General features: G+C 42.9%; 1 protein-coding gene across 2 annotated transcripts in view; it reads right to left on the bottom strand.

Moving 5' to 3' along the window:
- Positions 1–703: 703 nt before the first annotated feature.
- Positions 704–16545, bottom strand: part of LOC127653609 (tyrosine-protein kinase RYK-like) — a 110918-nt gene continuing 95076 nt past the window's right edge. The window contains exons 12-15 of one of the 2 annotated variants that reach the window (XM_052140344.1): positions 9806–9915; positions 7214–7373; positions 2725–2861; positions 704–1925 (exon numbers count right to left, since the gene is read on the bottom strand). In XM_052140344.1, the coding sequence (XP_051996304.1) occupies positions 1814–1925; positions 2725–2861; positions 7214–7373; positions 9806–9915 (519 nt within the window). In that variant the 3' untranslated portion in view covers positions 704–1813. The remainder of the gene's footprint in view (positions 1926–2724; positions 2862–7213; positions 7374–9805; positions 9916–16545) is intronic. The other variant, XM_052140343.1, reaches the window with a different exon arrangement.

The following is a 16545-nucleotide window of genomic DNA, read 5'->3' as shown; positions in this document are numbered from 1 at the left end:
GGGTTTTGTGAACTTCAGAATAGCTACAGTTGATCAGCTAAGTGGTTTCTGACAACAACCCCTGAATGATATTTAGCTTTTTTGGGGGCAGATTTCCTGCTCTTTTTTTAATCATTATCATGATTTTACCCTTGCATACACGACGACCATGTGTATTTCCCATACAGTTCACTCTAGCAAAAGTTAATGAGCAAATGGTGGAACAGAAATGCACCAGGAGTGCATTTGTTGAATTCTTGCTACTTTCCTGACCATGATTTGTTGTGGATAATATTTTGCCATTTTGGCCTCAGACCATTTTTATTTTATTTTATTTGTTTGCCCAGGTGTGTACATTATGACAACAACAAAGTGTAAGGCTGCTCTGATGCTGCATTTCTTTTAGAACCAAAGTAGCATCAGAACTGCCTTTGATACACAGGGCTTTTTGAGCAGGCACAGAGCAGGTCTACACCTGAACTTTGCCTCAATAGAATCAGTAGTTCAGATATAGACAGCAACCAGTGCATTTAATCCTCAACTGACACACTTACTTAATCCAGCTGCTCTCTAAAGATAAATATTTGTACTAAATGTAAGCATTCAAATTTTCCATCATGACATTATAAAGTAGGGAGAAACATTGCAAAATGTTTCTGTGGAACATTAAAATGCATCAAAAGCAGTTCATAACATAACTTAGATGACTAAAAATAGATGGCACCATTGTATCTAGAGCATACATTTGGTGTATTGCATTAAATCTGTCCTCAAGACTAAATTATAATTCAAAAACAACAAACAGCAGCATTCATCACTGAGATCTCATTTTATTTAGAGGACTCATTTAATTTGTAGGTATGAATTCAGGAAAGTTTACACAAAACCTTTAAAAAAATCAACATGCAGTGATCACAAGGATAGCAAGAAGAGCCTATAGATTCAGAACAAGAAATTTGTTGAAAATTATGTCTAGGCCGTACATGTCATTCACAGAGACTTGTATTTGTTTTCTTTACCATGTATTCACTCATTTTTAAACATACAAGGCATTGTTCTGACACAGAACAGTCAAACATCAAAAGCTTTATGAATTTAAAAAACCCTGTACCAGTCTAATTTAACTTTCAGGATCCCAACATGCAGGTCCACACGTCCATGTGTATTTCATAATTTAAGGATGTAAAGCTTATAGCCAGCGGTACAGTAGTGTGATTGGATGGAGACCAAAAAGGTTGTCATTTCTTTGCGAGTCTACTTAACGTACCAATTGCCATGCCCCCCACCCCCCCCCACCCAGTACATCTAATGCAGTCCTCTTCTATCACTGAATTGTCTTTAAAAATAAATGCAGGACTTTGTGCAGTGGAGATGATCATCTTCTCATTGAAGTCTTTTGGAAAATGTATGCATAGATATCTCTGACAACAATATTTAAAATATGTCCAAAAAGGAATTTCCTAAGCCAGTTTCTTTTCTTGTTTCAATTGTTGGGAAACAAAAAGTTTCTTTGTGAAACAAGGAGAACAGCAGCTTCCTGTGGACACCCTAATACCAGCATTCCAAACAACAGTGTGAATAGGGGTGGAGGATTGAATGTTCTTTAGTATGGGAAAAGCGTTCTTGATATTTCACATAGCTGTGAAGATACTGACACCCAAGTGTAAGCTACACCTCTCGAACAAAGCCAGATTTATTTTAACATGAAATAAAAAAGAAAATTACAAATTGGCTAGTTTTCTTATAAAGTAAGGCACTGCATTAACTCTTATTCTGCTGAATAGTGCTGTTCAACATATCTTCTGGGTTTGAGTGAGAAACCTAAGGTGAGAATTTAGACGTATGCCCCCAAAGCTGCATGGAACTCTGTAAGGCATTGGACGAGCTGTTGGAATTTTGGTCTCTCTTCTGGATCTAAGGCCCAACAACAAGCCATCACTGCAAACCTGAAACAACAAACAGAGAACATCCTAAGCAAGTACATTTATTTTAATTAGACCGGTGAGAGAATCTTATCAAAGACTTATCAAAGAAGAAAATGTATGGCTAAGAAGACAGATTGATCTTGATTACTTCTGACAGCAACAATTGAAACAGGCTTGAGTGAAAGTTGATCAACCTTATCGCTCTGGTTCCATTCAAGCCTTCCAATATACAAGGCACACTGAAGGAAAGTTATTCATCACCTTCTCTCTAGAGGGAAAGAGTGCTAAACTATGATCCAACACTGATTAGCTTTTCCTGCATTCTGTAAACTGTGTTCCGGTGACCGCGCTCAAGACAATAAATCTTGTTGTGTTTGGGTCACTGACATGGTCAACGGCATTCGTTGCTTTGTAATTCCTGGCTGGTATGATCATAATGGCTCCGGTTCCCAAGCAATTGCAGGATGCCGATAAGGGTCGGCTTGTAATTGTGGATAGAGCCAGCAGTTGTTTTACTCAACTCAAACTGTCTGTTTCTTGCTAGGTTCTCTCGAATGGTTTAGTAAAATTTTGATTGGTTCCGTCCCAAAACAATCAAGATGTAAGAGAGGAGTTGCTACAGGCAGTTTAGGAGACTTGCCAATCACTCAGGAACACACCATTACGTAATGACTGTTTGTTTATTGTTAATGCACACCCTTTCTAACCTCAGTGACTACAAAGTTTTATAACAATTATCCAAATCAATTTATTCTCAAATGATTTTTTTTACTGTCAAAATAGCCATGCCAAATATCTGAATCACTAGGCAGACACTCACAGTTCATCGGGGCAGTTGATGGGTTGTGCTATTCTGTAGCCGTCTTTCAGGTAGGCGGCCATTTCGAAGGGGTCGATGTCAACATATGGAGTCTGTCCCAAGGTCATCAGCTCCCACAGAGTTACCCCAAAAGCCCACTATGGAGAAACAACACATGAGAGCTCAGCGTATCCACAAAATACCTGAACCAGAAAGATGATCCCTCCCTTTGGAGGAGTGATGACAAGATCACAGTGGTAGACATTATTCAGTAAACAATTAGATACCACTTACAGATCACATCAGTATCTGAATGCAGAAAGATAGACATTCATATTTGAAACTTCATGAGGGACATTAAGTTTCTTGTCATGAGTAGTTCCACAGATTTAAAACAAATTGAATTGAGAAGAGCAAAATTCAAGTATGTATGATCAAATAGAATCAGAAAAAAAGGAAATTCACAATGATCATGATGGCACAACAAAGCATAATAGGAATTTGATGCATCTGCAGCAAATTGCTTCCATATGTAGCACTGTCCAACAGGAGAGTGAGCCATTTTTAATGCAATAAGCAGCAGTAAGCATTCTGGAAACAAAACATTCCAGAAACACAAAAGAAGGAAATCTGGATTTATTCCAGTGATTTTGGAAACATTCATGGCCATTGTCACATGTTACGTTTACATGTGCAGTTACAATCAAGCAACAACGGGTTTCTGCATAGTCAAGCTACAGTCTTTGTCTGTCCAAGTGTACATGACACAATGTAAAATCGAATATTTGAAGGAAAGATGTCAGCTGAAATACAAGTCTTTAGGGCTGGGCGATAGGACGATGTAATCGGATATTGATGATATTTGACAAATATATCGATTCCGATATCGACACTCATTGACAATCGTTGTTTGACAATATTGGGTAAATGACAAAACATGGAAATGAAAAGTTGCCAAATATATTAAATAGTAGTCCAGGGTATGAAATTAGCACCCGCGACCCGCCAAATGCAGGGTATTTAAAGCGCAGTGGCAGGTCATTTTATTGATCTATGAATCTAGTAAGATTCATGTTTGAAGAAGCACACATAAATATATTTTGAAGAAGGGTTCTAAGGAAACGCCGACAATGCGTGTCTGATTCTGTTTGTTCAGAGGCTTGCGGTGCAAGTATGCCTCGTTGAACATGCGAATGTATAGAATTCTCACTCTTTCTAATACGTTGCAGTTGTCTGAAAGCAGTCCGAAGAATAGTGTCATCTATGAAAATGCTGCAAATGACTTGAGCCTTGTTCATACCGACGAAGACATCGCATGACAAAGCGACACAATCTCATTCATATTATATCAATATTAACATAATTAGAGCTCCAGCATTTTGTGTAAATAAAGTTAAAATTAAGGCTATTTTCTGAACCCACTCATGTCGGAATTAAAAAATGGTCAATTAGTTTAGATGCAAAGTAACAAATCTTTAAAAAAAATCTGCACTATTTACAGTACATTTACCTAAGAAAGTAACTTTGTACATACAGAGTGTGTGCGTTTTAGGGGGATATGTTGGAAAATCCTTACAGTAAAATCAAGTCTGTGCTTGATGGCAACACAAATATTGTGACTGCAGAACACACTGGAAAGGAATCCTCCCAAATCATGAAAAGCAACAAATCTGCCCACCACTCCTTACAATCAGTCTTACTAGACATTTAAAAGGAGACAGGCTTTTAACAACATAAAATAGGTTCTCTCCTGCATTGTGTTTATGTTTGTTGAGGCCACTAAAAGGGAGTTTGGTGCAAATATACACAGTTGACATGCACTGGTGATCTGGAATTTCATCTAATGTCTCACTGGGTGGGTGGTATCCTGCACTTTAAGGCCTTACTGTAAACCACTGATGTATTTCCACTGTATCCCAGTAAACAGGAGACATTTCCACAATTACAGCAGCTCATCACCAGCTCCTATTGTTATTACAATAGACAAGACCTTAATAAATGTCTCTGGCAAGTGGGCAGCACCAGCCTCTATTGTTCTGTTAGTTTGGAGGGCTGCGGAGGTCAGACAGCTGACAGATTTTGGCCCGGTGTGTCATTTATGAGGAGGCCAGGCGGCGTTCAGTACTTCCTCACTGTCTAGGGTGGGTTGTTTCCTTGGCACTTTGTGCGAGATGGATGGGAATGTAGAGTGCGTTGCCACAAAAACACACACATTTTCCACTCACTTCACTCTTAGCACTCTCAAGACAAGTTGTTGTCTAGGGTTTGATTTGCTATACCTAGGCAATGGTTTCCTTAAATGTAAAAATGCAGAAGCATTTTCACTATACTGTCGTGCAAAGGCGAAAAGCAGTAACTAACTACCCAGTCAAAATTGAGTTATGACTGAAATAGTGTCTCTTAGACATCCAAAAACTTAAGCCATTTACTCAGTTTCAGTGTTGGTGTAGTTACTACTACTGTGGGCAGTATACTCTTAGGCAGTCTTGCAAAATCATTCTGAAAATTTGTTCTACATTGATCACAATCATTAATCACTAAAATGACTGCATATGGGAAATTCCAACGTGTTTACTTCTGTAATGTCATACGAAGCAGATAAGCGAGGCCTCAACATGTTCATGGGCATCCGAAACATGATTACAGTATTTGTCAGCAGTAATGCAGCATGGTGGAGCAGACAGCATGACGTAAAAAGAAGTTATGCAATTCAAAATCTGTTATTAGGATACACAATCTGAGAACTCATGAATGAGTGTTCATGTACTTCAACTGAAAACTGCTGTTATACAGTGCATCCGGAAAGTATTCACAGCGCTTCACTTTTTCAACATTTTGTTCTGTTACAGCCTTATTCCAAAATGGTTTCAATTCATTATTTTCCTCAAAATTCTACAAACAGTACCACATAATGACAACATGAAAGAAGTTTGTTTGAAATCTTTGCAAATTTATAAAAAAAAACAAAACAAAAAAAAAAAAACAATCACATGTACATAAGTATTCACAGCCTTTGCTCAATACTTTGTTGAAGCACCTTTGGCATCAATTACAGCCTCAAGTCTATTTGAATATGATGCTACAATCTTGGCACACCTATTTTCGGGCAGTTTCTCCCATTCTTCTTTGCAGGACCTCGTGAGCTCCATCAGGTAGGATGGGGAGCGTCGGTGCACAGCCATTTTCAGATCTCTCCAGAGATGTTCAATCGAGTTGAATTCTGGGCTCTGGCTGGGTCACTCAAGGACATTCACAGAGTTGTCATGTAGCCACTCCTTTGTTATCTTGGCTGTGTACTTAGGGTTGTTGTCCTGCTGGAAGATGAACCATCACCCCAGTCTGAGGTCCAGAGCGCTCTGGAGCAGGTTTTCATCATTGATGTCTCTGTACATTGCTGCATTCATATTTCCCTCGATCCTGACTAGTCTCCCAATTCCTGCCGCTGAAAAACATCCCCACAGCATGATGCTGCCACCAACATACTTCACTGTAGGGATGGTATTTGCCAGGTGATGAACGGTGCCTGGTTTCCTTCAGACATGACGCTTGCCATTCAGGCCAAAGAGTTCAATATTTGTTTCATCAGACAAGAGAATTTTGTTTCTCATGGTCTGAGAGGCCTCAGGTGCCTTTTGGCAAACTCAAGGCAGGCTGTCATGTACCTTTTACTGAGGAGTGGATTCTGTCTGGCCACTCTACCATAAAGGCCTGATTGGTGGAGTGCTGCAGAGATGGTTGTTCTTCTGGAAGGTTCTCCTCTCTCCACAGAGAAATGCTGGAGCTCTGTCAGAGTGACCATCAGGTTCTTGGTCACCTCCCTGACTAAGGCCCATCTCCCCGATTGCTCAGTTCGGTGGCCAGCTCTAGGAAGAGTCCTTGTGATTCCAAACTTCTTCCATTTATGGATGATGGAGGCCACTGTGCTCATTGGGACCTTCAATGCTGCAGGAATTTTTCTATACCCTTCCCCAGATCTGTGCCTCGATACAATCCTGTCTCGGAGGTCTACAGACAATTCCTTGGACTTCATGGCTTGGTTTGTGCACTGACATGCACTGTTAACTTTGGGACCTTATATAGACAGGTGTGTGCCTTTCCAAATCATGTCCAAAAGATTTGCAAAGATTTCAAACAAACTTCTTTCACGTCATTATGGGATATTGTTTGTAGAATTCTGAGGAAAATAATGAATTGAATCCATTTTGGAATAAGACTGTAACATAACAAAATGTGGAAAAAGTGAAGCACGGTGAATATTTTCCAGATGCAATGTATGTGTGCCATTACAAAAGTAAGTATGAACATGTTAAAGCAGCAAACGGCCCCATTACACTAACAGCCACCAATGATGTTTTAATGGTAAAATATCCAAAAAAATAGAAAAAATGCTTTTGGCTAATGCTTATAGGAGATTGCCTGCTGTTTAAAACAAAATATTTTGTGAGTGTATGTTACAGTTTGTTGCAAAACAAACTGTAACATACAGACAAAAAGGAGCAGCAATCCTTACCACATCACTGGCACTTGAGAAGTCATTGTTAAGTAAACTCTCCAAGGCCATCCAACGCACTGGTCTGTTCTCATTGTCCCCAAGACAGTGGTAGTCCATGGGGAAGAGGTCGCGGGCAAGCGCATTGTCTGTAATCTTCACTTGCATGCTGTTATCAATTCTAAAAAAACAAAAAACAAGATGAGACATCAAGACGTCTAAACAACATATACATAAGTGTTAACTCACATTTCATGTAATGACAAGAAATAAAAACGGTATAAAAATACAACTGTAATTATGTGCTAGAACTTTGACTGAAAAACATGCACGAACAAAAAAAATTGCAGGAATATTCTGATTTAAAACAGTTGAGCTCCATTTACTGTACTGTCTTTGACATTCTGTTGATTAATACAGAAAATTATTTTGACCTATTTGTTGGTAAAACACCTGTTGTACAGAAATGGACTTACAATGGTAGTCTATGGTGCAAAAAACCTGCTGTGCAGAAATGCTAACAGCGATTAAGTGAGAAGCGTACACATATTTTTCCTAACCAGCCCCGACCGCGACAAGAGACAGTCTAATTTATTGACCTCTGTTGTGCTTTGTAGCCCTGCCCACTATGAAATCTCATTAGTTGAAAAGCCTACTCCACGTAACTTTATTATTAAACATTAAAACAAATTCTGATTGGTTGTGATTGTGTCAATTCATGCAGCAGTTTTGTGTTCAGTGTTGGCAGACAAATTGCTTTGTCACTGAAAACGTGTTGTTTTGTGTCTGGATAGGACATAGAGTAAGACTAGCCCAATAGACTTCCATTTTATGTGTGTAACATATGTTTGTTTGTTTTTACAATCTCAGGCACGAGGCAAAATTATTGTCTGTTGTCATTAACAGCATGCCACAGATACTAGGTGTGTTCGACTTGCAGCTCTGTCCAATTGATACCGCTTATTCGCAACTGGGAAGATTCTCCAACAACACAGATAATGTGCGTTTTATGTATATTCTGACATCTTCAGTAAGTTACCATAAATAATTTTTATAACAGTTAAAATCTTAATCTTAAATATCATGTATATTAAAATAAAATACAACTCACTAACCAACCGCAATCTAGTTAAACAGGCGCAATCAGCACTGACATTGCGCTGAGTCTTGAGTATTTAATTGAAGTCATTGTCATTCCTTTCTGCATAAACATGCCTTCTTTCCATGTAAATTTAGATCTTATAGATTGTGCTTCCTTTTAAAAAAGTTGTCTGGTGCTTTCAAATTGTGTTAGTCAAACAACTGAAATTAACATAAATATTTCATTGAATTAACATGGAGTAGATGTGCTGCAGTTGGTGTCCATGTTAGTGTTATGATCCCTTTCTGTCTGTCCCGTGTTTTCTGTTTCACCCGTCTCTGTTCACATTCCATGTTCCATGTATATATACCCTGTTTGTTCTCCAGTCCCTTGTCTATCGTTGATGTTTGTGGACGCCTGTCTCCGTGCTCCTCCTCATGTTCATCCTGCCTGTTCTGCCTTTGATGTTTTCCGTGCTTGCGTTTTGTTTCCCCATCGCGGGTATTTCCTTTGTTTGTGTTTTGTCCGTTTAGTTTTCACCGTTTTTAATAAAATCACTGCATTTGGATCCAACCCCTTGTCTGCCTCCTCCTGCATCGTAACAGTTAGGAGTAAAACTTTGTGTGTAAAGGTTTGTCTTTGTTTCAACTTTTGCCACATGGGAAGTTAATGCTGCTTTGAGAGGCCTTGAAGAATTTTATGATCCTTCTCACCTCTGGCCTTAGGGCAAAACCTTAGGATGGGGGGTTTGAGGGGTTGCTAAGAAATCACTCATGAACCAATGAAAAGTATTTTCCAACATGTTGAAACATCATGCTATTTCTACCAGATGATAATAGGTGGTATTAATTTTATTTAAAAGAGATGTTTGTGTGCATTTTCTATTGATCATATGAGCAGAAATTCATCAAATAATTATCAAATCATGGAGAAGAGCATTACAACCTGGAATATATCCAGATGCCTGCTGTAGTCAAGCTCACAGCCTTTGAAGAACAGTCCCTGCAGGGTGTGTCAGATCGCAGCGGTCTGCAGCATCCTCAGCTATAAAGCTCTCAGAATCAGCACGCAAGGTCATATTTAGCGCATGAAGATTGAGTTCAGCTGCAATTTTGTGGTCGCATTTGCTTGGTGTGCATAATTCGGCGTAGATAGCGTACACAAATATCCAGCACTTTTACTGGATGTAATCGATTCTCAGTGAATTTCGCCCACTGACTTCTTTATTGGTTTTAAAATAATACAGGCTTTTTATCTTATTTTTTTCTTTTACAACACAGTACTGTTGCATACTATGGGAAGTGTCCAACTTGACGGCTTTCTGTAACTCCTCCCCCGACTGCAACCAGCAAAACTTACTGATCGTTAAGACCAGGCGGAGTTGAAGTCGAACACACCTACTGTCAATAGTCACTTCAGTTTAAATTAGAATATTCCTTTAATGGCAAATGCCAAAATGTAACACTGTACATGAAGAAGGCAAAGCAGTAGGGACAAGATGGTAAACATTTTTGTGATTAAACGGCACTTACACGCAGTTTCTGGCAGCCAGGTCTTTGTGAATGACCTCTCTCCGTGCCAAGTAGCTCATCCCACATGAAATCTGTATTGCCATGTGGACCAGGTCTTGCTGAGAGATGGCCTGTGTGGGTAACCCAAAACAAAATAGTGATAAGTGATTAAGAAAGACTTTGGTTTGAGTTAAACTCAAGAACCTGATCAGTCCGCTTTGTGAATGAATAATTCAGAACAGTTTGGTGAACAAGATCAACCGTTTCATTGAAATGATCTGACTTTGAAGTAGGACTTTCGTAATTCTCTTGTGCACTCACTAGGGATGCCGCAGTGTGAATTAGATTACACTTTATTTCCTTTGGAGAAAAACAATTTACGATTCTTTGCAAATTTCCTTATAATACAACAGCACTGAGGCAAAAATGTATCTATGAAATTTTAGCGGACATGTTTCTTAGGGATAAATGGACTAAGCGCAGCCATACAATAGGAAAACTGATAAATGCACAATAAATAAGTAGGAGATATATAATAAGAAACGCTCCAACAAAGGGCACAACACTGCTTATGCGCATCCCAGGTGTAGAATGACGCACCTCAGTGTAACCACTGAGAACAGTGCTTGGAGTCGAGGTTGGTTCTCACCGTACTTTCAAAAGTGCAAAACTGTAAGATTACTGTGTGTGCGAAACAAGTAGTTCACGGCATCCAACAATTGTTTTCGTCTGCAACAGTTTATTAAAGCAATCTGTAGGGGTGTAACGAAAGAGAAATCACATTCTGCCCAGCACTAGCATCAGTTTCCTTTACAAAAGGCTTCACTTTGATGTTGCGCTGCTAAGCGCTACGGGGAACAGCTTTCGCTGTGAGCCGAGCTGAAATAATGTGTGGAACACGTCAATGAACATTGACCGGAATTTATAGCCTCGGTTGATGTAATCATTAGATGCACCTGAGGCCTGGTGACGTATCCATATAAATGGATACGTCACCAGGTGTCGTCAGAAACTCTTTTTTTCAGAGCGATTCTGTTTCTGTGTGTTTCACACACCCTGTCAAAACTTTCTTTCCTCTGTTAGGAGATAGAATCAGTTAGGCAGTGTGCAGTGAATGTTGTTCTATTTTTCTCTTCTGTTTAGAAAATATTATATATATTTAAAAAAAAAAGAGAGAATGACTGAAAGCAAACGGTGCGTGTTCCTCTCTTCTCGCTCTATAGCTGAAGACGGCACACATCAGTTTTTGCTGTTTGTTTGGGGGTAAGAGCACGCTGCTCTGCGTTGCAGCAGGGCGGTGCGAGCACTGCGATTTGCTTTAACAGGCAGAGTGCGTCGTGCTTCGCCTCGCTTGCTTCGGAGTCAGCACTCACGAAAAGATCGTTCGTGGGGCTCGTGCATGGATTTGGCTGAGGAGCAAGAGACGGGTTGATCCCTTTCTCTCACTCTCCCCAAACCCAGCTGGTCCTTCACATGATCTTGAAGCTGCTCCGACGCTTCTCGGATCATGAGGTGGATCGCAATTCTCTTCCGCCTCCGAGCTTTCCGTCCGCGATAAAAAAATATACGGAGGAATTGCTCGATGTTGTTACTCCTGCGGTTGCCAGATTGGACTGGCCACACGAAAAAGAGACCCCCAAACGCTCCAAATTAGGGGATAGATTTTATCTTCCAGTCTAAGAAAGGGAACGCCTCATGGGTCCCTTCCCTTTCTTTGATAACCTCCATGAAGAGCTTTTTCTCTCATGGGAACCCCTAAAAAAATAAAAAAAATATATATATATATTTTCTTCCCGTGTTCACATACCCTCGACGTCATTATATTCGACTATCGTGGGTGCTGAGGCACGGGGGTATTCAGTGATGCCGCCGGTCGAAGAGACGCTTGAGGGCTATCTCTGCCGGGCTCGGCATCGTCACTTAGAAGCCCTCTCTCCCCTCAAAGCCTTGTAGGACAACCTCCACTTTAGTGGGAAGGGCTTATCAAGCAGCAGGTCAGGCTGGTGCTGCTCTGCACACTATGCTGTTTTTCAGGCGTACCAGGCTGACCTCCTGGATGACCTGAGTGTGGGTTCTGCGCTTGACAAGCAAGCCTCAGACCCACCTCGGTCCTGACTGAAGGGAGGCTCAAAAGCAAAGCGTGGCGAGTCGTGCTCCTCCTCCCAGGGATTGGGGACAGTCTCGCCGCCCTCGCCAGCCCCGAAGCAAGACCTCAGGACTATAAATTCTAGTAAGAGAAAACCCTGACGGTCTTGCGCCTAGATTAGGGGTAGCTCCCTCGGGACGGGCGCGTGCTTCACTTCACCCCTCCCGGTACCCCCTCGAAGCCCCTCCATTCCCGCCACCTCTTGGTGTTTCGGGTTGCAGAGGCTTCCGTCAAAATCGGGTGTTTTCGCTGTTCCTGCATTTTATTCAGGACGCGAAACACCCGACAACCCTCAACAGGAAGTGTTAAAATATAATACCCATCTCAGAGATCCTGGCAGCGTGGAAACTTCTGCCGGATATATTCTTTTCTGTGGGTCTTATAAGGGCGTCAGGATTTAATTCTCTTGCCGCTTTTCCGTGTTTCAACGGCGTGTTCTCACTACCGTAAACCGGATTTCTTTTTTGTAAAAACAAAAAAAAAAAACCTCAATCTCCTGGTTAAAGGGGCCATGGTATGTGTTCCCCTTCCAGAGAGAGAGTTAGGTTATTACACTAAATACTTCCCGTTTCCCATGGAGGGTGAGGGGTGGCGTCTGGCTTAGATCTTAAAGCTTGAACTACCCGTGGGTGTTCAAGTCCAAGATGATGCCTGTCAAGACGGTCGTGTCTCAAGCCCTACAACTCGTTTGGCTGGTCACCATCGATCTTATGACGCACTTCTATACTTCATTTAGAAGTTCTGCCACAACAAAGTTGATACGTCACCAGGGGTTCCTGAGGTTCACTTCCGGGGGCGAAGTCTTCCAGGGTCAGGTTCTTTCACTCAGCCTAGCCCTTTTTACCCGCACATTCACAATGCATGATGTAGCGCTGGCTCCTTGCGACTCCGGGGCATCTGCATTCTGAATTACGTAGACGACTGGCTGATCCTAGCGCAGTTCCAGGAACTGGCAGTTCAGCACAGGGACATCGTCTTAGCTCATCTGTTTCTCTGGGGTTGAGGCTCAACGCCAAGAAAAGTGTCCTCTCTCCCACTCAGAACAATGTCTATCGGGGCATCGTATGGAGTTCAATCTCAATGCGGGCACAACTGTCTCCCGCTAGGATTGAGTCCATTCAGATCACCCTGAGCAAAGTCAGGCTAGGTCAAGGTTGCACTGTTATCAGTACCAACGATTTCCAGGTCTCAGGGTGAACGCGTCCACGATGATCCCTCTGGACCTTCTGCTCATGAGACCGTTTTTGTTGTGGCCAAAAGCCAGGGGATTTCTTCCAAGGGCCAAAACCCCTGGGCTAAATAGGGTTACGCGACTCAGGCTTCGTTCCCTTCCTATGTGGTTCAGACCCCGGTTTTCTGCCTTGGGTCCCACTCTAGGTGCGTCTTGTTGTCGCAGACTGCTAACGACAGACGCCTCCATGATGGGTGGGGTAGCGGGCTTAAGTGGTCGTCCAGCTTAAGGGGATAGGACGGTCATCAGCTCGGTTGTCACAGTCTCTGGTTGATGGCTGTATTTCTGGCCCTGAAATACCTCCTCCTGAGGCTGCCATGTCTTGGTGCGGGTGGACAATACAGCGGTAGCCTCTTACATAAATCTTCAAGGAGACCCACGTTCTTGTCAGCTGTATTTCTGACACGTTGGATTCTCCTTAGGGCCCAGCGTAAGCTCCTGTCACTCAGGTCAGTTATATCCCTGGATGCCCGTATACAGGAGCAGATTTACGGTCCAGACAGGAAATACCAACGGGGGAGTTAAGAACTCCACCCTAAGGTAGTAGTTGCCCAGAGTTCGCCAGCAAGGGTTTTTGCCTCTTACTGATAGCACCGCGCTGGCCAAACAGGGCTTGGTTCTCGGAGCTAATCTCTTCCCTCGACGGCTCGCCTTGGGCGATTCCGAACAGGAAGGATCTTCTATCTCAGGCACAGGGCAATATTTCTTCCCTGCCCCAAATTGTGGAATCTTTCATGTTTGGCCCCTAAGGGTACCAACTGAGGGACATAGGGCTCTCTCCTGAGGTTATCGAGACCTTTTTAAATGCCGGGCTTTTTCCACTTGGAACAAGTTTGGGTGAGATGGGCAGAAGAGGACCTCTTCGCCTCTATGAATAGCGCAATGTCTCCTCTACTTCTCCCTGAAATCACCCAGCCCCCTTGGATCTGGACGTTAAGACACATACATGACCCAGAATGCATCTGTATGGGTTTCTCTCCCCGGTTTCTCTGCTCCCGGGAGTCTTGGCAATGTTCGCCAGCAAGGGTCTTGCCTCCTATTAATGGTGCTGCGCTGGCCGAACAGGATATGTTTCTCGGAGTTAATTCCTCTCCTCGACGGCTCGCCTTGGGCGATTCCGAACAGGGAGGACCTTCTCATCCTTGAGGTCATCGAGAGCATTTCAAGTGCTAGGGCTCCCTCCACTTGGAACTGATCTGGGTAGATATTACAGGGCAGAAGAGGACCTCTTCGCCTCTGTTGATAGCGCAATGTCTCCTGTACTTCTCCCCGAGTCGCCCAGTCCCCCCCCCTCCCCCTCGGGAGGGGCTGAACGTAGAAACGCAAATGCGCCTGCATGCGTTTCCTTCTGCTAAAGTTATTATTACAGAACCAGCTAACTGCCAGTTTGCTTCAGTTCTGGATTTCCGGTAGAAAGAACTGTCAGCGGGCACTTGCCTCGCCACTGCCAGGCTGTATTTGGCCACTGCGGTTTGCCACGGCTTGGTGGGCGGGGTGCCCTCAAAGAGGCATCCTCATTATTGCCCGGGCCTACGAGGCGCGCGGTCAAGCTTCGCCAGTAGGTTTCAGGGCGCACTCTACCAGAGGGCACTCCTCCTCTAAAACCTAGGCTAGAGGTCTCCCTCTGCAGCAAGTTTGTGATGCGGCAGGTTGTCCTCTCCGCACACATTCATCAGTCTTTATGACAAGTTTGTGTTGCGATAGGGTTCTCTTCACACACATTCATCGAACTTTGTGGGCTAGATGCTTTGCTATTCCGGGCTCTTATGCCCTTGAGTCGACATCTCAGCCCATGCCTAAACAAGTTTGTGATGTGGCAGGTTGTCCCCTCCGCACACATTCGTTGGACTTTTTTAGTTTGGATGTTTTGCCACTCCGGGCTCTTATGCCCTTGAGTCGACATCTCAGCTCATACCTGAACAAGACTGTGATGCGGCAGGCTGATCCTCTCCGCTCACATTCATCAGTTTTCATGACAAGTTTGTGTTGCGATAGGGTTCCCTTCGCACACATTCATCGAACTTTATGGGTTAGATGCTTTGCTACTCCGGGCTCTTATGCCCTTGAGTCGACATCTCAGCTCATGCCTGAGCAAGTTTGTGATGCGGCAGGCTGGTCCTCTCCGCTCACATTCATCAGTTTTATGACAAGTTTGTGTTGCGATAGGGTTCTCTTCGCACACATTCATCGAACTTTATGGGTTAGATGCTTTGCTACTCCGGGCTCTTATGCCCTTGAGTCGACATCTCAGCTCATGCCTGAGCAAGTTTGTGATGCGGCAGGCTGGTCCTCTCCGCTCACATTCATCAGTTTTATGGCAAGTTTGTGTTGCGATAGGGTTTTCTTCGCACACATTCATTGAACTTTATGGGCTAGATGCTTTGCTACTCCGGACTCTTATGTCCTTGAGTCGACATCTCAAGTTTGTGATGCGGCAGGTTGTCCTCGCCGCACACATTCATTGGACTTTTTTAGTTTGGATGTTCTGCACTCCGGGCTCTTATGCCCTTGAGTCGACATCTCAAGCTCATGTCTGAGACCTCTCACGTTTTTGTGAGTACACTGCACAACTGTAGGGGTCCGGACAGCCCCAAGTGCGGCGGCGTGGGTATTGCGTTCCCCGTAGCGCTTAGCAGCGCAACATCAAAGTGAAGCCTTTTGTAAAGGGAACGTCTCGGGTTACATGTGTAACCCTTGTTCCCTGAAAAAGGCGGAACGAGATGTTGCGCTGCTTTGCCGCACTGGGACGTCCCAGGACTGCTCTTCAAAAAGAAGTATCTGACGACACCTGGTGACGTATCCATTTATAGCCTGGCCTCAGGTGCATCTAATGATTACATCAACCGAGGCTATAAATTCCGGTCAATGTTCATTGACGTGTTCCACACATTATTTCAGCTCAGCTAACAGCGAAAGCTGTTCCCCGTAGCGCTTAGCAGCGCAACATCTCGTTCCGCCTTTTTCAGGGAACAAGGGTTACACATGTAACCCGAGACGTTATCATCAGTCATCAGTTAAGACCCATCTACACATCAACACCCTTACTAACATTTATCCCAGTTAACTGTAACAGAATTCTTCATTACATCTGTGGAAGTTGTAGCCAAGAAAAACACAGATATAACAGATAGTTGGAAATAAGTCATGGGTATGCAAGTACTTTGAATTTGACTAAACAAAAAAATCAGCTGTAATCAGATGATTGACGATCACTTGTGTGTGACTTTATTGTTTATATTATTTATCTGAAGTACCTTATTTTTTTGTGGATGTCCCAATGTACAGAGAGCTGAATAATCAAATTATATTTTGGTAGCATTTAAGGGCAAAAAATGTATTATTGATTGTGTAAAATAGGCACAAAATATCGGAATATTGATCTCA

The sequence above is a fragment of the Xyrauchen texanus genome, chromosome 13 (assembly GCF_025860055.1).
Source record: "Xyrauchen texanus isolate HMW12.3.18 chromosome 13, RBS_HiC_50CHRs, whole genome shotgun sequence".
In the NCBI taxonomy this organism is placed as follows: domain Eukaryota; kingdom Metazoa; phylum Chordata; class Actinopteri; order Cypriniformes; family Catostomidae; genus Xyrauchen; species Xyrauchen texanus.
The sequence above is the reverse complement of the archived record's forward strand: the minus strand, read 5'-3'. Positions and strand labels throughout refer to the sequence as shown.